The sequence below is a fragment of the Mus caroli genome, unplaced genomic scaffold (genome assembly GCF_978045245.1).
Source record: "Mus caroli unplaced genomic scaffold, Mus_caroli_1 scaffold_8, whole genome shotgun sequence".
Lineage (NCBI taxonomy): Eukaryota > Metazoa > Chordata > Mammalia > Rodentia > Muridae > Mus > Mus caroli.
The window spans coordinates 137,478,336-137,500,799 of NW_028227263.1; the positions used below are offsets into that span (position 1 = coordinate 137,478,336).

A 22,464-nucleotide genomic window follows, 5' to 3' on the forward strand; every position below is an offset into this window, starting at 1 on the left:
AAGATAATGGTAGCACAGGTCTTGTTTAGATATTCTTATCTATCACTTCTGTGACATAGTCCACACTCTACATGGTCTGTGGATCTCAGTGACTATAAACATGAGACTGCATCTGCATGACTTGGACTGTGTAATACAGTGTCCCCTATGTCCTCAGAAGCTCCAGATTTGCTAGTACTGGATGTGTCACTATGAATCTGATTCAATCCACTGACATCATTTCTAACTGTCGTCACATAATCAGATTGTTGAAAATTTTCAAGGACCAAATTTGAACACAGGGGCTTCCTTCCACAGATTCACAAACATGAATGATATCATGGAAACTGAGAATGAATTATCCTCCTAAGAATTTAACTACACGTGTTCATTCCAAGAGCCATGGACACCAGTTGCAGAGAGAGCCCCAGGGCAAAAAGTATTTGTTTCTTCCAGGGCTCAGGAGAAGCCTAAAAATAAAATGAATCATAAATATGCAATAAACATGTCCTTAGCCCAAGAAATAAAAGCTGGTAGAAATCTGATGTGCTAATATGCATGTCACTTCACAATCCACACTGCCCAGGTTTAAGGCAGGAAAAATATGTTCATTTTCATGGGGGTCTTCTTCCTCCTTAATATTACACTTCTCATGGCCAATTTCATTGATCCCAGGTGCTTTTGGAGAATAAATTTGGATGAAGTAAATAATAAACCTGTGGGATTAACTTGTACTTTCATCCTGGCAGCAGTTCAGACACCCATTGAAAATGATTATTTCAACAAGACTCTTAATGTTCTGTAAGTAAATTTGTATTTTAAATTGAAATGAGAACATAAATATTTCTTGAGTGCTCTGAGGATGAAGATGAGGCAAATTCTTGAGACTTCTGTCTTTGTACTAAGTCTGAACTCCAAGAAAAAAAACTTAATTCCTTTACAGATTTAATCCTATTTTCTCCATTTAATTAATTCAGTGGAAGTTTTGGTTTTCTTCCAGGTGGCTTCTGATTTAAAGTTTGGAAGCGTTGGAATATGGAATATCTACATTGATCTTTAACATAAAGCCTGCCTTTTGACAGTTTATATTGCACTCTAGGCAGAGATGACTTATTGAAATTGATCCCATAATATTTCATTATGTTTTATCCCAAGTACATGTAAATAAATGGTCATAAATTTTGCTGACAGTCTTTCCATAAGTTTGTTGCTCCTAGAGCATATTCTGGTTCCCAAAATATTCATGGCACATATAGTCAAAAACTTTACATACATACGAACTTACTGTCTCAAATTTATTGCATGTAGTCACTTATTGACTTCAAAAACTTCATCAGGTTTGGAAAGAGAAGATACTTACACTCAGAAATTCCTACTTCATGTGAATACCTGGATGCATATCTTTGTATGTATATGTGCAAGGAATATTTACCTCATTAGGGGTCAATACATCGAAGTGTTTTAAAAGATAAAATCCAAAAGCACTGTGGCTTTCTACTTCACACTACTTATGTACAATCACTGGCTTTTATGTTTTGCAAAGTTCAACTGGGTAGTCTCTCTTTAGAATAAACCATATTTGGAACATATGGAATCCAATGATATGGTTACATGCTTTGAATAGGCAGGCTATCAATAACAGTGGTGACTGCTTATTTCCCTTATCACTGGCATGGGTGACAATTGTATTGTGGGATAGTTAGAACGTTTGTGGACAGTGTTACAGGAGCTTTATATTAGTTTTTTGTCATTATTTAAGAAAAATGTCTTCTCCATTCATGTATGAGTTGGTTAATCTCTGACCCTTTTAAAATATCTAAATCTTGTGGGACTTATTTCAATATTTTTAGTAAATATTAGTGCACATGTTACCAACGTGGTATCCATATAAATTTTGTGGATTGCTGATCATTGTTTTCAAACACACCCCTTTAGACTACTAGGCTACACAGACATCTTAAGTAACTGATGTTTCCTAAATTTCAGTTATAGGTAGTAGTTTGAGCATTGTACAACGTCTACTTTCAAATTTATTTTGTATATTAGGAAAACTTTAATTGAGATTTGTGTGTGTGTGTGGTAGTAAAGAATATTCTAAAATGACCTATTTTATAGGGTATAGAATGAAAACACAATAGTTGTATATTTTTTATTGAAAGACTGATTGTATTTACTTCATTCTAATCATTAAATATGCAGGTGTACATATAGAGTTTATTGATAAAATTATATGAAATGACAATGATAAAATGAGAGATATTATTCTTTTCAAAAACATAAACAAAACCAATCTGGTATTATTCCATTTCCAAAGTCTAGTAGTCCACCGTTATTAAAAAAAATAAAAACAACGAATATATTACATAAATTTACACAAAAATATCTCTTCCATATCATAAGCTTATAATGCAGGCATATACAAATATCACACAGATTTCCTTGTTTTCTGAGTTCTCAGTAGGATCCTAATACGGTTTTAGTGTAATGACAAAGGTTGTCAAATATGTTTCGTAGAAATTAATTTATAATGAATAAAATACTCAGAGTGAATATATATCACACTCCTTTGTAAATAGGAAGTAGAAGAATGATACATCAGTGGTGGGACAAGCCCTTAATCTCTGCACTAAACACTTGCCACTGCTGCATAACTGTGCATTTGAATTGAGGTTAGTCTACAGGAAAGTGACTTAAAAACATTTGGATGTATTGCAATCTTATACCCTAAATAGTCCTTGCTCAAATTCATACAAACTTAAATATTGACATGCATCAATTACGAAATTCGTGTTTGATATTTGAATTTAATTAAAAATAAATCTTAAGAAAATATTTTATTTCAATAAAAGATTGACAAAATAAGAGCATGAGGATAGATATGAAGGGATGTGTCAAGAATTTTGGCCAATAATTGTAAGTGATTATAAGTACAGGAATCAAATATTGCTAGAGACAGAGACAATTATTCATTGATAGATCAAGGTTTTCTTTCTTTCTTTCTTTCTTTCTTTCTTTCTTTACTTTACTTTTTTTTTTTTTTTTGAGACAGGGTTTCTCTGTGCAGCTCTGGCTGTCCGGAAACTCACTTTGTAGACCAGGCTGTCCTCAAACTCAGAAATCCACCTGCCTCTGCATCCCAAGTGCTGGGATTAAAGGCATGTGACACCACTACTGGCTATGTTTTCATTTCCTTAAACAATTCAGTTAATTTCACAAGAAAATATTATGAAATCAGTGGCTCTAATAACAAATTTATTTACTGCTTAATAATTTCAAAATGAAAACATGATCAGAATTACTATTTTGTCAATATCTGTGGTTCTCTCTTTACCTTCTGATCAAGCACTCAAAAACAAAAAAGGAAATTATCTCTGTGGATGAGGTCAATACCATCTCTTATTTATGGGACCAACACTGTCATGAAATTTTAAAGTGCTTTCTATTTTCCAGGTCCATCTGTCAATTCAATCTTATAACAAAAGCCATTTGTTCCCGTCTTTAGATGTCAGATTCAGAAACTTCCAGTATAGCGTAGTGCTTCTATTGAGTACAAATGTGCATGTATAATCATCTGTCCATAATAAATTCTGTACTCTTTTACAGAAAAACAACTAGAAACCACAAATATGCTTTGGCATTGGTGTTTGCAATGGATGAAATCAACAGAAATCCTGATCTTTTACCAAATATGTCTTTGATTATAAGATACAGTTTGGGCCATTGTGATGGAAAAACTTCTACACCTACACCATATTTATTTCATAGAAATAAAGACAGCCCTATCCCTAATTATTTCTGTAATGAAGAGACTATGTGTTCCTTTCTGCTTTCAGGACCCAATTGGAAGGTATCTTTAAGTTTCTGGAAGTACCTGGACAGCTTCTTATCTCCACGTGTGAGTTATCATCGGCCAGAAATTCTTAACATCATGTTTCTTTGGGGGACTTTGATAGCTATTATGAAAGTTAATGGATGTGGTTTGACTTATGCTGATGTCAATCTAGGTAGTTCCAGGATACTTACTATTCAGAAACATGTTAGGCCTTCTGTTAAGGGCTAACACCAGAAGTAGAAAGATACCAGCAAGACAGAATAGAAGAGGACATAGAGAATTGAGTCTGGCATGGTGGTAGAAGGTATCTTACAACCTTCACTGACTGTCCGTCAGAGTGTTTCATTATTTATATCAATCTCAGCAAGCAGAGATTTGTTCATGCTTTTCCAAAATATAGAGAATGTTATTTCTGTCCCCAGATAGGTGTTATCTTCATCTTGGTTATAAGATTAAATTATCATTGGTAAACTATGAAATAATAGAATTATGGTGGTGTTATAAGTTTAGTCATCAGAGATAAACTGTGATGGAACAGAAATAAATTTTACCAACATTTTCACTATAACGTAACTTTTAACTATCTGGAGTATTTTTATTTTTGAAAAGGCATGAGATACCATTCTTAATCTGGAAACTCATGATGTTTCAGTGGTACTAGAAAGGATGAAAAGCTCCTATCCAGTCTCTGGAGTTAGTCATTTGAATACCTGTGAGTGTATGGCCAACTATTAAAAGTCAGAATTTAAATTGACATTACATCCCTGGCAAAAATTTCACACCCATAGTGAATATGGATGTGATACCTTATTACCTGTAATAAGTCATTTTCTTTAATAATATGATGATATTATTAATGTAAATAATTTAAATTATTATATTATTATCAGTATATAATATTATTATATACTCTACAGACCAGAATTACCTCGATATATAGTATGAAGAGATTTTCTAATACAATTTGCTACTAACACTTTTAGTGTGCAAAATCTAGTTTATACTTTTACAAATTCTTTGATCTTATTGTCTGTTTCCTGGGGAGGCACAGAGGCAGACATTGTAATTCAGAACAAAACCTAAAAAGGAGATCTCTGGCAGTTTTATGTGGGTCACAACCTCTAGTGTACAATATTACTGTCAAGTAGGGCAATATAAGAATATATCTTCCAAATGCTATATCAGTATTATGTGCAGGACTATCCTCTTCAATCTTAGAAGTATTTATTTATTATGGCATAAAAGCCTTTTTAAAAAATATTAATCATATATCCCCAAATTGTAAAAGTATAAAAATTCCTTCAAACATTTGAAACACATATATCAAGACTAAGACTGAAAGACAGAAAGGCAGTCATTATAACATGTGAATACATTTGTTACATCTTTGTCAAAGAACTATGCTTGCTGTTCCCATTAGAAGTGGATGTGCCAGGCTTCCACGTTTCCTAATTTGAATCAGTTATGAGAGAAAAAGTCACAGGTAATCAACTGTTTGCAGGTAAATTTGATTACAAGTGTTTTCCCATGCACCACACCCCATGCTGCTCTTTGTGTTGTAGCTCCTTCAGCTTACCTATGGACCTTTCCATTCTATGTTCAGTGATGATGAACAATATCCCTATCTCTATCAGATGGCCCCAAAGGACACATCTCTAGCATTGGCAATGGTCTCCTTCATACTTTACTTCAAATGGAACTGGGTTGGACTTGTCATCCCAGATGACGATCAAGGAAACCAATTTCTTTTAGAGTTGAAGAATCAGAGTGAAAACAAGGAAATTTGCTTTGCCTTTGTGAAAATGATCCCTGTTAATGAAGTTTCATTTCCACAAAAAACTGAAATGTACTACAGCCAAATTGTGATGTCATTAACAAATGTTATTATCATTTATGGAGAAACATACAATTTCATTGATTTGATCTTCAGAATGTGGGACCCTCCCATTTTACAGAGAATATGGATCACCACAAAACAATGGAATTTCCCTACCAGTAAGACAGACATAAGTCATGGCAAATTCTATGGATCACTTACTTTTCTACCCCACCATGGTGAGATTTCTGGCTTTAAAAATTTTGTACAGACATGGTTTCATCTCAGAAAAACAGATTTATATCTAGTAATGCCAGAGTGGAAATATTTTAACTATGAAGACTCAACATCTAACTGTAAAATACTGAAGAACAATTCATCTGATGCCTCATTTGATTGGCTAAAGGAACAGAAGTTTGACATGACCTTTAGTGAGAATACTTATAACATATACAATGCGGTGCATGCCATAGCCCATGCCCTCCACGAGATGAATCTGCAACAGGCTGATAATCAGGCAATAGACAATGGAAAAGGAGCCAGTTCTCTCTGCTTGAAGGTAAAAGTTTCTTCTATTGGCCGAGGTTTGGTGGCTTCAATTGCATAGTTGTTTAGAGTCTTTCAGATGCCCAGACTTAAAGAAATAAGAAATATTTTCCAAAATAGATAGTTTTCCAAACATTTTACCTTAACAAAAGCAAATCTATAAATTGTTATGAATGTGATTGGAAAAAGAATTCACAGATTAGCAATGAAAATGTGTGGTTTTATTCAGAGCACTCACATATCTATTAGCATGCCCCTTCCAATATTGGATATAAACAGTCTTTCCTCATTAATTATCTCCATGATTAGAAGATGAGTTTTTACTTATATTTGTCAATCATATGGAAATCATTTGGAGGAATTATTTTCATTAGTGTAATCCAGTGATTCTGCCAAGTGTGTAGGCTCTGGAGAGCATTCTGGGTTTTCTGAGAGTAACTAAACAAGAAATAGTGTTGGTACTCATTTCTGTATGTAGAAATGTGTTTATATGTGTGAATGTATGCTTCTCATTGAGTATATATATATTTTCTACTCTTTCTATGTGTCTGTGTTTATATTTGTATTACTTTCAACATATATGTTTAACTCTATGTATGAAAGTGGAAATGAGCAACAATTTTTTCTATGTAGGAATTTCTTTCTATCAGTGTTTGTTTATACATGTGTATATGTTTCTTTGGGGTTTTTGTCAGAGTAGGTTTCATTGTGTACAATGTATGTATTTTGTAAGTGTTTATAAGTACTAATATGGATTTGTACATGCTTTACTAAGTATGTGTCTGCATATTTCTTTGTACTCGGCAAGGCCTTTTCCTGCTTTTTTGTCTTTAGGTGTGAGTATAAAAATCTCTGTGTGTCAATATTGTTCATGGCTGTTACTTAAATATTTAAACCTCTCCCCTTGTTTTGCTGTCTCACTCTCTCTCACTCTCTCTCTTGCTCCGTGTGTGTGTATGTCTGTGTGTATTTTTGTATGTGTGCCAGTGTATTATTTTTTGTGATTTCATACCTGTGTTTTTATTTGAGTGGATATGATTGTCATTTATGTCCCTGAATATTTACATATGCGTGCCAACATGTACGTATATTTGTTTGTAAATAAATGTATAGCTGTACTATATGTGTGACTTAGAAAAGATGTGAGACTCTCTCAGTATCTGTGTGTATATTTACGTGTTTGTGTGTGTTTGGTGTGTCTCTGTGTGTGTCTGTGTGTGTGTGTGTGTGTTGCATACCTGTGTTTGGATCTGCATTTTTCTCTGTTTGTGTTTGGTATTCTTCGCTGAGAAAACTGAAATTATTGTAACATTGTGATAATTTCATTTATACAATTGCATTAGCTTTGATACCTCTCTTTCTTTCTTTAAATATGTGTGCCTTTGCTATGAAATCAGAATGAATTTTATGACTTGAAGGAATGATATATACATTATAGTGCAATGCTTGTATTTTAGGTAAACTCCTTTCTAAGAAGGACCTACTTCATTAACCCTCTTGGTGACAAAGTGATTATGAAACAAAGAGTAATAATGCAGGATGAATATGACATTATTCACTTTGGGAATTTCTCACAACATCTTGGGATGAAGATGAAGTTAGGAAAGTTCAGCCCATATTTACCACATGGTCGACACTTTCACTTTTACGTAGACATGATTGAGTTGGCCACAGGAAGAAGAAAGGTAAGTGTGTGCTAGCTTATTGCTTTATAATACAGAGCAGTATACAGTGTCAGATGAATTCACGGCAACATATTGAAAAGAACAATTTAGTCACATAAGGAATCACTTTCTAGTTCCAGTATGATATTTCTTTTTTTCATTTTTCACATTTTTACCAATTATTTGAAGATTTCAAACATGCATAAAATATACCTTTGTCATATCAGAACAATTTTTTGAAATTTAATAAATTAAAAAAAAAACCTGTTCTTCACCACTCTTAGATATTCTTTCCTTTAAATTAAAAATTTTTTCTTCACATAATTGCTCTAATGAAACAGTAATCTCCTCCCTTACCTTAAACTTCTGGAACAGGTATTGATATGAAAGAGGCTAATGTTACAGTTATGAAACACCAATAGTCATAATTGCTAACCCTTGTCATTATATCCAAAAATATTTACCATATAATAAAAGGACATTCAACACATTCACTAATGAACACAATTACAGAAAATCATATTCATAGAAACAAGACTTTTTAGTAAATTTGAAGAATCCATTCACTCTTTTACATAAGATGACCAGAAGGTGAAAGGAACCTATAGACAGAACTAGAACAACAGAAAAAATAAAGGATATTAACACACCTCAAGTACAGCAATAACAGCAACCAGACAGAAGCAACAAATAATTTTCAGTTATCATTGAACTTTTTTGTTAACATTCTCTAAATGAAATCAAAGACAACAAAACTGGTTTATTTTTTAAGGCATTCCTAAGTTGCCTGCAGAGGGTAAGAAGACACATTCATATACAAGAGGAGAACTTTTCTTTATTAAAAAATGGAGGAAAACTGTATAATGTTTAATAAGAGGAAAAAAATGTCATTCAAGAACATTACATTTGATGGATATGAATGGAAAAATTCTTGACAAAAACACATACCAAAAGAACAAAACACACAACAGAAGATCATTCTCTGAGAACAGGGAGTTTTTTTAAATTTTGATTGTTTTATTTATTGAAAATAATTTGTTATTCTCACATAATATATCCTAATTACAGTTTCCATTCCTTCTATTGGGATGTGAACAATTGTCAGTTCTACTGGCAAATATATCATAGTTAATATTCCTATTTCCTTCCTTTTTCATCAGATCCACTTTATGTTACTCATTAGAAAATGACAGGATTTTATGGGAGAATAATAAAATTAAACAGGATTAAACAAAACTAAGCCATCATAATAGAAAAAATTTTCATAACACATTATAGTAACCAGACATATGAAATGGAGCTAGGTGACAAAACCACGAAATCCTACGTCATACCTCATATGAATAGTAGTGAGTGAAGCATGAGTTAGTGATAGACAATTGAGTGACAGTTATTCCCAGTTTAGGACTAAGAATACTTTATTTTTGAAAATATAATTCAAACTGTCAGTTCGATAATCAGAATATCTGGAACTACTGATACAAATCATTTATTCCACATTTGCATGTGAATAAACATAAGAAGAAGCGCCTATAAACTATTAATGTCAAACTACAAAAGGAATTCCTTGGACAAAGTGATATTATATGTCAATGGGAATTCTACACAAACACCATGAAATAGACTGTAATTTCAGGGCCAGCCAAAACACAAGAATCTGGTAGTCAAACACTGTTGGTATCTTCTTTTATCACTGATTAACCATAACATAATTACCAAATACAAGGGTCATTAGGAAAATTTTTGTAACTCACAAATGCTCTGTTCCCCTCCCTGGAAATTAATCTTATATAAACTGAATGTACTCAGGACTTGGGAACAAAAGTGTGAAAATACAATCACATTGATATTTGAGCCCAAATGAGACCAACTAATTGCTTCCACTCGACTATTCCATCTATTGTAGACAGGATTTCTTGAGGTTTGTGGGATGAGACCAATTCTCAGTTTTGCTTGCAAACTAATCAGAGTTAATACACCTCCACAACTGATGATAATCCTGGCTTGCTCATTCTTTTTTCTACTTTGGATTTTCATCAACTCTTTATCATTCACTCTGAAAATTGTTATTTTTGGAGCTGTGCTACTTATAAAATATTTAGGAAGCACTACATGACAATAAATGAGTGTTAGACACCCCTCATATGTATCTATGTGGCACACTGCATGAAAGTATCATTTATCACAGTATATTTTAATATTTTATATGAAGAAACAGTAAGTAAATAGCAAGTATATATATATATATATATATATATATATATATATATATATATATACACACATATACTTGCTGAGTATATATATATAGAAAAAATAATAGAGTTTATATATATATATATATATATACAACTCTATTATTTTTTCTATATATATATAGAAAAAATATATATGTATATATTTATGTATATGTATATATATATATACAATTCTTACTTGTATATATATATATATACAAGTATATATATATATATATATATATATATACAAGTATATATATATATATATATATATATATATACATGTATATATATATATATATACAACTCTATTATTTTTTACCTTTGTGCCTTCAATAGATCCTGATATGTAGTAGGGCTTTTATGGGAAAATTTTTCAATCATATACCTAACATTCAACTGGTATAAAAGAGACTAAAGCCAAAAAAAAATCAAACACAAAAAGAATCAAAATAAAACAAAACAAAAACTAGTTTTATCAGGCTGTCATGGAACTAATTCTGTAGACCATGATGGCCTCAAAATCAGAAATCTGCCTGCCCTGCCTCCCAAGCGCTGGGATTAAAGGTGTGTACCACAATGCCAAGCTGCCTTTGGCTTAATAAAAGTAAGACATATAAAGCCTTAACAAAACAAACAACAAAAAAATGGTCTTATTTTGCTGTGGGTTATTAAATTCTTAGGGTTGAAGATTGAACCTAGTATGTGTTAGGCTAGAAGCTACACATGAATTATACTTCCATGTTTATGGTGATTTTGCTATTTGTGGCATTTTTTAAATTTTTTTCAACTGGAGATTTCATTTATTTATATTTCAAATGTTACTCCTTTACCCTGTTTCCCTTCCACAAACCCACTATACCATTCCACATTACCCTTCTTCTATGAGGGTGCTCTCCCACCCACCTACCCACTCCTTCCTCAGCACCTAAGTATTCTTCTACACTGGGGCATCAAGCCTTCACAGAACCAAAGGACTCCCCTCCCATTGATGCTAGATAGGAAACTTTAACTCCTTCAGTCCTTTCCCTAACACCTCCATTGGGGTCCTTGTACTCAGTTCAATGGTTGACTGTGAGCATCCATATCTGTATTGGTCAGGATCTGGCAGAGCCTCTCAGGAGATAGCTGTATCAGATAGCTGTATTTACTGTTTGTAAACACTTCTTGCCATCCACAATATTGTGTGGGTGTGGTGACTGCATTTGGAATGGATCTGAGGTGGAATAGTCTCTGTGTGTCCTTTCCTTCTGTCTCTGCTCTACTCTTTGTCCCATTATTTCCATTAGACCGGAACAATTCTGGGTTAAATTTTGTAGATGTGTGGGTGGCCCTATTCCTCAACTGGGGGGCCATGCCTAACCTCTGGATATGGTATCAACAGACTCTTCTTCCCAATTCTGGGATATTTCAGCTAATGTCATCCCTATGGGTTCTTGGGATGCTATTGATTTCCTGGCATCTGGGACTTTCTGGTTGCTACCCAAAGAACCCCATCCCTGATTGACATACACCTCTGTTCTATTTCCGGACCTCTGTACACATCTTCCATATTCTACCATACCTGATTCTTCTCCTATTTCCCCCCACACTCATTTATTCCTCTAAGGGAAAATTTATTTCAGGGATGCAAGCATACTTCAATATATGCAGTTCCATTAAATTCAGTACAAAACAAAATATAGAATTATATTATTTTCCAAAAAACCTTCAGAAATTGCTCTTAGCCAACTCCAATATTAATTCATAGATATAGAAACAAAAATAGTGATAGAACAGAAGGAACTTATATTGATATTAGAACATTTTTTTCACAAAACTATTTACAATACTATAATACATGCAGAGTGAATTTTATCTATGAAAGTCAGAAATAATGTCAGGTTGTTTTTGTGATTCATGTTTTCATCCAAGCACTTTAGAGACAAAATCTGAAAATCTCTGTCTGTTTCATCCCAGTCTACCCTATATTGTGAGTCCAAAACAGTCATGTGTGATATGGAGACACTACCTTAAAATAAATTATCATAAAGTGCAAAAGTATGCAGACTTTCCATACTCTAACTCAAAATAGTCTTCAAATATAACAAAGGGTTAATATACAGCTAAATAAAATGATGGGAGCCAGGTGGGGTGGCACACGCCCATAATCCCAGCATTTGGGAGGCAGAAGCAGGAAGATTTTTGAGTTCGAGGCCAGCCTAGTCTACAAAGTGAGTTCCAGGACAGCCAGGGCTATACAGAGAAACCTTGTCTCAAAAAACAAAAAAAAAAAAAAAAAAAGAAGGAAAGGAAGGAAGGAAGGAAGGAAGGGAGGGAGGGAGGGAGGGAGGGAGGGAAATAAAGGAAAGGAAAGGAAAGGAAAGGAAAGGAAAGGAAAGGAAAGGAAAGGAAAGGAAAGGAAAGGGAAAGGGAAGGGGATAGGGAAAGGAAAAGGGAAAGGCAAAGGCAAAGGAAAAGACAAAGGGAAGGGGGAGAGGGAAGGGGAAGGGGAAGGGGAAAGGGAAGGGAATGGAAGGGAAAGGGGAGGGAAGGGAAAGGGAAGGGTAGGGAAAGAGAAAAGAAAGGGAAGGGGAAGAGAAAGGAAAAGGGAAGAGAAAGGGAAGCGAAGGAAAGGAAGGGAAGGGAAGGAAAGTGAAAGAGAAAAGAAAGGAAAGGGGAAAAGAAAGGAAAAGGGAAGAGAAAGGGAAGCGAAGGAAAGGGAGGGGAGGGGAGGGGAGGGGAGGGGAGGGGAGGGAAGGGGGGAGGGGAGGGGGGAGGGGAAGGGGAGGGGAGGGGAGGGGAGGGGAGGGGAGGGAAGAAAATGATGGAGAAAAAGGAAAGAAAGAAAGAAAGAAAGAAAGAAAGAAAGAAAGAAGGAAAGAAAGAGAGAGAGAGAGGGGGGAGGGAGGGAGGGAGGGAGGGAGGGAGGAAGAAAGGAAGGAAGGAAGGAAGGAAGGAAGGAAGGAAGGAAGGAAGGAAGAAGAAAGAAAGAAAGAAAGAAAGAAAGAAAGAAAGAAAGAAAGAAAGAAAGAAAGAAAGAAAGAGAGAAAGAAAATGATGGACAGGAGAAATATACTATGATATTTGATGGGAAAGTGTAAGACCATTTTCAACAGTATCAAAAATATAGAAAGAATTCTTCAAATCTTCAATTTACTTTAAACAATATAATATTTATCGAGCTTTTTCCAATATTTGAAGCCACTGTAGAGCATTTTGACGTCATGTAATGCTCCAATATCGAGGTCGCTATGGAATAATTTATCATCTCCAACCATATTAAACCAGTGTCTGCATACTCCACTATTTTTTATATACATTTTCTCATGCTTTGCAACAGTAATTGATTTGAGGTCATATTTGTTATCTGTGACTGAAGGACATATTTTTCCTATTTCAAATTTCTTCAAATACTCACTTGCCTCTCTGATTCTTTAATTAAACTTTGATAATAAGGAAAGGGAGGAGGAAGGTGTGATTTGACATATGGCTTCTAGTTATAGAAAGACAAGTGTGGATATCAGGAAACTGGAACTAAAGAATAGATTTGTTCTTTATGATAAGGCAAGACAAAATCTTTTAATATCAGTTTCCCAAAACATTGTTCTGATTCTCCCATTAATGGAAAAAAACTGCCAACATTACTTTAGGCTGTGTTTTTCCCCCAAGAGATCTGAAAAGAACACTACTTACTGGCTCAACTGCCCACAGTAAGATGGGCATTCTTATATCAATTACCAAAGAAGAAAATGCTTCAAAGATATGAGGACATGCTAGTGTTGGCTGAGAGAATATTTCAATTAAGATTCCTCTGTCCATAGCATTTAGTACCAAGTTGAAAATAATTAATTAAAAAAAAAACAGGTTGTAGTTTTCACATACAGCTCAATATCAGCACTTTTTCCTAAATTACTAGACACTCACATACTATGCAACATTTCTTCAATGCATTTCCAATATTCTTTTCTGGCCATTAAATAATGGGCATTGTAAAATGTCAATCAGGGGCCTGGCGGTGGTGGCACACACCTTTAATCCCAGCACATGGGAGGCAGAGGCAGGTGGATTTCTGAGTTTGAGGCCAGCCTGGTCTACAAAGTGAGTTGCAGCAAAGCCAGGGCTACACAGATAAACCCTGTCTCAAAACACAAAACAAACAAACAAACAAACAAATATATGTCAATTAGTTTGTGTGAATAAAATGAGCTTATTGAAATCTTAAAGTGCTAATCTAAAACATAAAAGAACCTTCTAAAACGCATTATCAATATGTGTCTAATTTTTCTCAGATGCCATCCTCTGTGTGCAGTGCAGATTGTAGTCCTGGATTCAGAAGATTATGGAAGGAGGGAATGGCAGCCTGCTGTTTTGTTTGCAGCCCCTGCCCTAAAAATGAAATTTCTAATGAGACAAGTGAGTATTTGCTGCTTTGGTAAATCCTGAAGTTATGTATTTCTCTTGCATCACCCTAAAATAATGAAGTCAGCTAAAAGGCAACTGTAGATATACAGTATATTACTTATCACATTTACTACTTGTAGATACAAAAATCCTTAACAAAGTCTTGCAAAAGCAAACAAACATGCCTGGTGCCTTGACCCACATATTGACTCATTGAAAATTCATGGTAGATTATATTTCACAAAGAAAATACTTTAGAAAATATAACTGCAATTTGCAGGAATTCTGCACAAGATTTTCCAAAGAGATGATCTATTATAAAACTACATGTACATTTACATTTTAGTCACGAATTTTGTTAGTATTGATTTAGTCATATTTCATGAATCTATCTATCCTAAATATGATTATGCACACTATGTACGTATAAGAGCCCATGAAGAACTGAATATTATATTTAATCTACTGGATGAGATTATGAGACTACTAGGTGCAAAGTCCATGTTCTCTGTAAGATTAATATAGAAGACAAAAGTATTTGCAAATTTATGAAAAAGGAAAGTATTATATATTAAGAGTGCCATGTTCAAAACCAGATGTAGTAGGAATCCAGGATGTAGGGGATAAGACTTGACCTATGAATTGGAATATACCATGAGATTCATATTCAGTATATTACATACTACACCCATTATTGAGATAATTTTTTAGGGTTGGCAAAATGCAATAAGTTTATGGTTACCTTTTCAAATATTTTGTCTTTCCTTCTACATAACGAATTAAAATTCTTAAAAGACATATTATGCCTGTGAGACACTTAAACCGTTAAATCATTTGCTGCTAAGACTTACAGTTTGAGTTTATTCCCATGATGCATGGAGTAAAACCAAGCAATCTACTAAGTTGTCTTTTGAAGTCATACATTTTAACATATACTGTGCTTGAAAACAAATTTAAAGTATATGAAATTATTTTCGACATAAAAGAAATTAATACGTACATCAAAATTAAATACAAAAATCCATAAAATATTTTATTGCATTAATTGCTTAAGTGTGTGGAGTGGATAACACATATACAGGTGTGTGCATATGAGCAAATAATACTGCTGTCATTAAATTTATATTTACTTGTGAGATATCTGTCATGGGTACTGGGATCTGAAATCAGATTGTCTGGTAGATCATATTCTATTTATATCTAATCCAACTTCTTAGGCTCTTAGGCAACTTATCAAATAATATCTATCCAAATATGCATTGCTGTAGATAAGAATTCTGAAACCCAAAGAAGCACATCAACATTCTCTGAAATGACTTGGAAATTAAGTGCAATTACAATCACTGTGAATGTTGTTACCATGTTGGGGATTACAATTTTAGAATGGAGTATAATTGCTTAACACAAACCACCTGGGTTACCATCCTTTCCAGAGGATTCCTCTGTTATTTTGCTCATTCTGTTTCTCAACACTGATTTCATCCTTGATTCTCATAAGAATGGAGGTGAGGCAAGGATTAAAGTGCTGAGCTTTCCATATGAAGATGGAATCAAGGTGAAGGATCTTTCAGTACAAAGTATCTACAGAGGTATTTTTCCTTCAGTGCAAAAATTAGTGCATCTCATGAACAATAACCAGAACTTTTGATTAATTACTGCCAGATGAGGAAACATCTTAGGGCTTATTTCATTAATATTTTCTACTATTCAAACATAAACATTATATTTCCTCTCATATTCCACCTTGTTCGTTCCTATGACATGACAGGAATCACTTAAATACAATAATGCAATATCTACCTTCACATGAACTCACACATATAAGTATTTACATATATACAGCCTACCTGTTCAATTTTGTGTTGTTTCTGTGTCAACAAGTTTGAGCAAGTAAATTCTCCAGTAGCTATTATACATCTTTTCCCAGTAGAAGTCAGTCTCAATGTGTCATAAGGAATAAATTCATAAAATAGTCAGTGATCTCAAAAAAAGAAAGTATAGAGTTTCGTATTTATAAAATATACCCAACCACATTGTGTTTTATGAATGTATCTTCTCTGAATTAAATAATCTACTTGATGTTAACATAGAACCAAAAAAAAAAAATGGATTAGGAAATCTTTGCTTTCTGATAACATTATTTTTTATTTATTTTTTACATTTCATATTCCATTCCCCATCCCCTCATACACCGACTGAATACTCCACATCCCACACCTTCTCCCCCAACCCAACCTGTCTTCACGTTGAACCCCCATCCCCCACACCACCTTATAGGAACTAAAAGGGAGCCTGGGAAAAGAGAGGGGAGTGAGGACCCACTTCCCGGTAGAGGTCCAATTATGCCCTGGACAGACAGATATGGGAGGGCTGCCAGACACTTTCCATTCAGCTCTGGGTGGGCATCGAAGCTTCTGACTCACTCAACAGGGGATGAACAAGGGGAAGCCCAACCTGGGGGACATGGAGCAACACCCTGTAACGCAGGGGTTATGGGATAGAGGGAAGAGAGAAGACAGGTTCCCACACAGGCAAGAGTGAGTACATCCATCATGATCAGAAACTGTCTATGCTTTTAGAGCTTTATTTTAGAAAGGCGAAGAGAAAGAAACAATGTAGGAGTGGGGGGGGGCTAGAAAAAAAGAGTAAGAGGGAGAGAGTGAGAGGAGAGTAAGAGCAAGAGAACAAAGGAGTGAGAGAGAGAGAGGGCAAGAAGTGGCCAATCAGCCCCTTTTAAAATATGCTATCTTTTCTGTTGCTAGGTAACTGGGGAGGAGTTTAGCCTGAAGGCCAAAAGCTTGGGATATTGCCTACATGACTTCTAGCCTTGTTTCTCTTGAGGGGGCTGTAGTGGAAGGTAACTTTGGCAGGAGCCAGAGTTCCAGGACCATGATAGAACTCCTTCCCTCCTATGTAGGTAAATTATGACCACTGAGTCAAAGGGTTCAGCATCTCAGTTTGACTGGAGACGACCCTGTCTATGCATAGACCAATGCTGCACACCACCTGACCTCTAAACTCCCTGGGGCCTTTAGTCTTTGAGGGTTAGCTGCATGTTCTCTGAATGAACACAGACACAGAAGCCCTTTACTGTAATGAGGGTCCCATATCAGCTGGTGTACTGTGTCTGTTTGGTGGTACATTGTTTGAGAGATTTCTGGGGTCAAGATTAATTGAGACTGGTCTGCCTGCAAGATCACCTTACTCCTCAACTACTTTCAGCCTTCCCTAATTCAATGGTTAGTTGCTTCTGTCCATTGGTTGGGTGCAAATAACTGTATTTAGGAGGGCAGTCATGATAGATTCTTTCTGTGAGTGCTCCGGAGCCTCAGGAAAATGTGAGACCATAGGACCTCCTCTTGACCTAGATCCCACTTTGGCCCTGTCATTGGAAATTCTTTTCCTCAGGTTCCTCTCCATTTCATCCTTGCATTCATACAGGAATAATTATGGGTCAGAGATGTGACTATGGGATGGGAAGCCCATGACTCACTTGATGTCCTGTCTTTCCCCTGGAGGTGGGCTCTATATGTTCCCTCTATCTACTGTAGTACATTTAATCTAGGGTCTCTGACCTCCCAAGTCTCTGGTACATTTTGGTGTGTCCACCCACCCTCTTATTACCTGAAGTTGCCTGTTTGTATTCTTTATGCTGGTCCTCAGGGATTGGTTCCCCTCTCATCCCCCCCACACCCCACAAACCCCTTTCTAATAACATCATAAATGATACACTCAAGTTAATTAGACAAAGAAAAAATTGCTTGGTTTTATTTCCTTTAAATCTTTATGAACATTACGAATTGAAATCAATGCTCAGCAGCAATATCCTACACATTACATTCTCAGCATCAAAGGCAGCATTGCAAGGATTCTTTCATTACCCTTACTTGAAATGCCTTGACAATAAAATTTCTAAAGCAGACTTAACTAAGCTTTCCTTTGGAAATCAGATATGGATCAATGTGTGAATTGTCCAGAATACCACTATGCCAACACAGAACAGAACAAATGTATTCAGAAAGGAGTCACATTTCTAAGCTATGAAGACCCCTTGGGGATGGCACTTGCCTTAATGGCCTTCTGTTTCTCTGCATTCACAGCTGTGGTACTTTGTGTCTTTGTGAAGCACCATGACACTCCTATTGTGAAGGCCAATAACAGAAGCCTCAGCTACATATTACTTATGTCACTCATGTTCTGTTTTCTGTGCTCCTTTTTCTTCATTGGCCTTCCAAACAGAGCCATATGTATCTTACAGCAAATCACATTTGGAATAGTATTCACTGTGGCTGTTTCCACAGTTCTGGCCCAAACAGTCACTGTGGTTCTGGCTTTCAAAGTCACAGACCCAGGAAGAAGAATGAGAAACTTCCTGGTATCAGGGACACCCAACTACATTATTCCCATATGTTCCCTAATCCAATGTGTTCTGTGTGCAATCTGGCTAGCAGTTTCTCCTCCCTTTGTTGATATTGATGAACACACTCTCCATGGCCACATCATCATTGTGTGCAACAAAGGCTCAATAACTGCATTCTACTGTATCCTGGGATATTTGGCCTGCCTGGCACTTGGAAGCTTCTCTGTGGCTTTCTTGGCCAAGAATCTGCCTGATACATTCAATGAAGCCAAGTTCTTGACCTTCAGCATGCTAGTGTTCTTCAGTGTCTGGGTCACCTTCCTCCCTGTCTACCATAGCACCAAGGGCAAGGTCATGGTTGCTGTGGAGATCTTCTCCATCTTGGCATCCAGTGCAGGGATTCTTGGATGTATTTTTGTACCGAAGATATATATCATTTTAATGCGACCAGAGAGAAATTCTACCCAAAAGATCAGGGAAAAATCATATTTCTGAACAAATATTTCAGGAATTCTGTCAAATGTAAAGTTGGTACATACCCACCAAATATTGGGTTATAGTGCATGTGCCTAGTTTTAGAATCACTCTCACTGGTTGCTCTAGTGTTATCAGGAAGTATCACATCTACTGAACTTCCATACTGAGTTCATAAAATCTTGCACCCATTCACTTGCTTCATTTATTCTCACAGAACTAAACTCTCTATCTAATTCAATTTTATTTTTCGTTTTGCTTTCAAGGAGATTTCCCTTTGGTAACTTCCAAAAAATTTTGATAAGGCAGTTGAATCCATCACTTTGTGTAGAAAAATGAGATCTAGGACAGAAAGGGTTACACATAGAAACCATCTACCAAATCAAATAATCAATGAGAAACACATACTAACTAAATAATCAGCAAAGATGAAATCAGAATATATTTTCTCATTTCCAGTAAGAGCACACACATAACAAAATACTGCCTTTTTTTCATCTGTTCTTCAAGCTATTGGCCAATAATCTAAGGAGGAAATGTTCCTTTTCTGCTGTCAAATACAAATATATTATATCCAAAAATGATCAGAATCCCAGAGACTCTGTGGATGAATTGGGATAGTTGTAAGAAGCTGAGGAGGAGGGTGGCCCATAAATAGACCAGCATTCTCAACAAACCTGGACAAGCAAGATGTCTCAGACTTTGAGCCTCTAACCAAGGATCATACACTAGCTGATGTGAAGCCCCTAATATATATGCAGCATAAGACTGCCTGGTCTAGCATCAGTGGGAGAGACACACCTAACCCCAGAGAGACTTAAGTCACCAGGGATTGGGATGGGATGGGCATTGGGGATGTAGGGTATTATCTTCGAGATGGGGGAGGAGATGTTAGATGAGGAAGTCAGGGGGCTGACCAGGCAAGGGATAACTACTAGACTGTAAAAAAGAAATTGAGTAATAATAAATAAAAAAATAAAATGAAATAAGCATGTAGATATGTCAACATGATATTTATATTGTAGTCATGGAATGGATAGGTAAAACTACTGACATTTGCATGAACCTATTTTTTTTTTTCAGAAATTGCCCTTTGTGTGCAGTTCTGATTGAGTTTCTGGACTCAGAAAATTCTGGAAAACAGAATGGGAGGCAGATGCTTTAATTACTCTGTTTTCTAGAAAACGACATTTTCAATAAGACAATTGAGTGTTTGCAGCTACACTAAATATTTCACATTTATCAATTCTCATTATATAATGGGAAACCAAATGGGTCTAAAATGCATTAACAAAATCAATCACTTCCCTAAGTCAGTCTTCATAGAAATATGATCACTAGCAATATCCCTTTAAGGAACACATTCTTCATTAACATCCACATTTTACTCATTGAAAATTCATGGAAGACGGCATTGTTGCAAAGAAAGATTTGATATTCGAACTATGGTTTAATGGAATTCTTCACGAATTTATTCTTTTTTATTTCTTATTATTTTATTAGATATTTTCTTCATTTACATTTCAAATACTATCCCCTATATACTCTCATTACCCTGCTCCCCAACCCACCCACTCCTGCTTCCAGACCCTGGCATTCCCCTCTACTGGGACATATAATCATCACAAGATCAAGGGCCTCTACTCTCAATGATGGTGGAGTGGCTCATCTTCTGCTACATATGCAGCTAAACACATGAGTTCTGGGGGTCCTTGTTAGTTCATATTGTTGTTCTTCCTATAGGGTTGCAGACCCCTTAAGCTCTTGGGTACTTTCTCTAGCTCCTTCATTGGGGGCCCTGTGTTCCTTACAATAGATGAGACTGAGCATCCAACCTCTGGATTAGCCAGGCACTGGCATAGCCTCACAAGAGACAGTTATATCAGGGTCCCTTCAGAAAATGTTGCTAGCATAGGCAATAGTGTCTTATAAAAACTCATAAAGACTTACTATCTTATATGATATATATATATATGTCTTATATTTACATATAAATATTTAATATAAAAATAATATAAATATACAAATATATAATTACAGTATATAATATATAAAATTAAATATATAAATAAAATAAATACATAATATACATCTATAATATAAACATATATATACATATGTATATATAAATAAACTTATAAAAATTATGGTCTTATATAATATATATAAATATTTAATATAAAGTAATATAAATATATAAATTTAAATTATAATATACAATATATAAAATAATTATAATATAGAAATGATATAAATATATCACATATATGTATAATGTAAAAATATATATAGAAATGCATATTTGTGTATATAGAATATGTAGTGTCTTATAAAAACAAACTAAAACTTATAGAGAAGAATGTGAAAAAAAAAAACTCGACTATATGGGCCCAGGGGAAAAATTCCTGAACAGAACAGCAATGGCTTATGATGTACGATCGAGAATTGACAAATGAGACCTCATGAAATTTCAAAGCTATTGTTAGGCAAAGTATACTGTTTGTAAGACAAAATGGCAACAAACAGATTGGGAAAAGATCTTTACCAATCCTAAATCTGATAGGGGACTAAAATCCAATATATATAAAGAATTCAAGAAGCTGGACTCCAGAAAACCAAATAACCCCATTTAAAATGGGGTACAAACAAAGCTAAACAAAGAATTCTCAACTTAGGAATACCGAATGGCTGAGAAGATCCTAAAGAAATGTTCAACATCCTTAATGATCAGTGAAATGCAAATCAAAACAAACCTGAGATTCCATTTCACACAAGTCATAATGGCTAAGATCAAAAATTCAGGTGACAGCAGATGCTGGGGAGGATGTGGTAAAAGAGGAACACTCCTCCATTGCTGGTGGGATTGCAATCTGGTACAACCACTCTGAAAATCAATTTGTTGTTTCATCAGAAAATTGGCAGATATAGAACTACTGGAGGATCCAGCAATATCTCTCTTGTGCATATACCCAGAAGATGTTCCAACTTGTAATAAGGATATATGTGCCACTATGTTCATAGCAACCATATTTATAATAGCTGTGTAGCACTGGCTGTCCTGAAACTCACTCTGTAGTCCAGGCTGACCTTGAACTCCATCATATGTCTGCTATATGTACCAATGCCACATGGCCGCAAATACCATCTTTATAAGAGTAAAATTAATAAAT

The 22,464-nt window shown here is 35.1% G+C and overlaps 1 protein-coding gene across 4 annotated transcripts; it reads left to right on the forward strand.

The window, feature by feature from the left end:
* The first annotated feature begins 518 nt into the window (after nt 1-518).
* On the forward strand, nt 519-22,218 carry LOC147003690 (vomeronasal type-2 receptor 116-like). Of its 4 annotated transcripts, none has more exons than XM_085842309.1 (6): nt 519-780; nt 3,583-3,826; nt 5,446-6,186; nt 7,631-7,858; nt 14,349-14,472; nt 18,411-22,218. In XM_085842309.1, exons 1-6 carry the CDS (start codon nt 584-586, stop codon nt 19,313-19,315), a joined length of 2,439 nt encoding a protein of 812 aa, XP_085698435.1. In that variant the 5' UTR covers nt 519-583; the 3' UTR covers nt 19,316-22,218. The 4 variants fall into 4 exon arrangements, with proteins under 4 accessions (XP_085698435.1, XP_085698434.1, XP_085698433.1 ...); XM_085842308.1 differs by having other exon boundaries at nt 3,583-3,874; nt 18,411-22,217; XM_085842307.1 differs by having other exon boundaries at nt 3,583-3,874; nt 5,374-6,186; nt 18,411-22,214.
* The last annotated feature ends 246 nt before the right edge of the window (nt 22,219-22,464 follow it).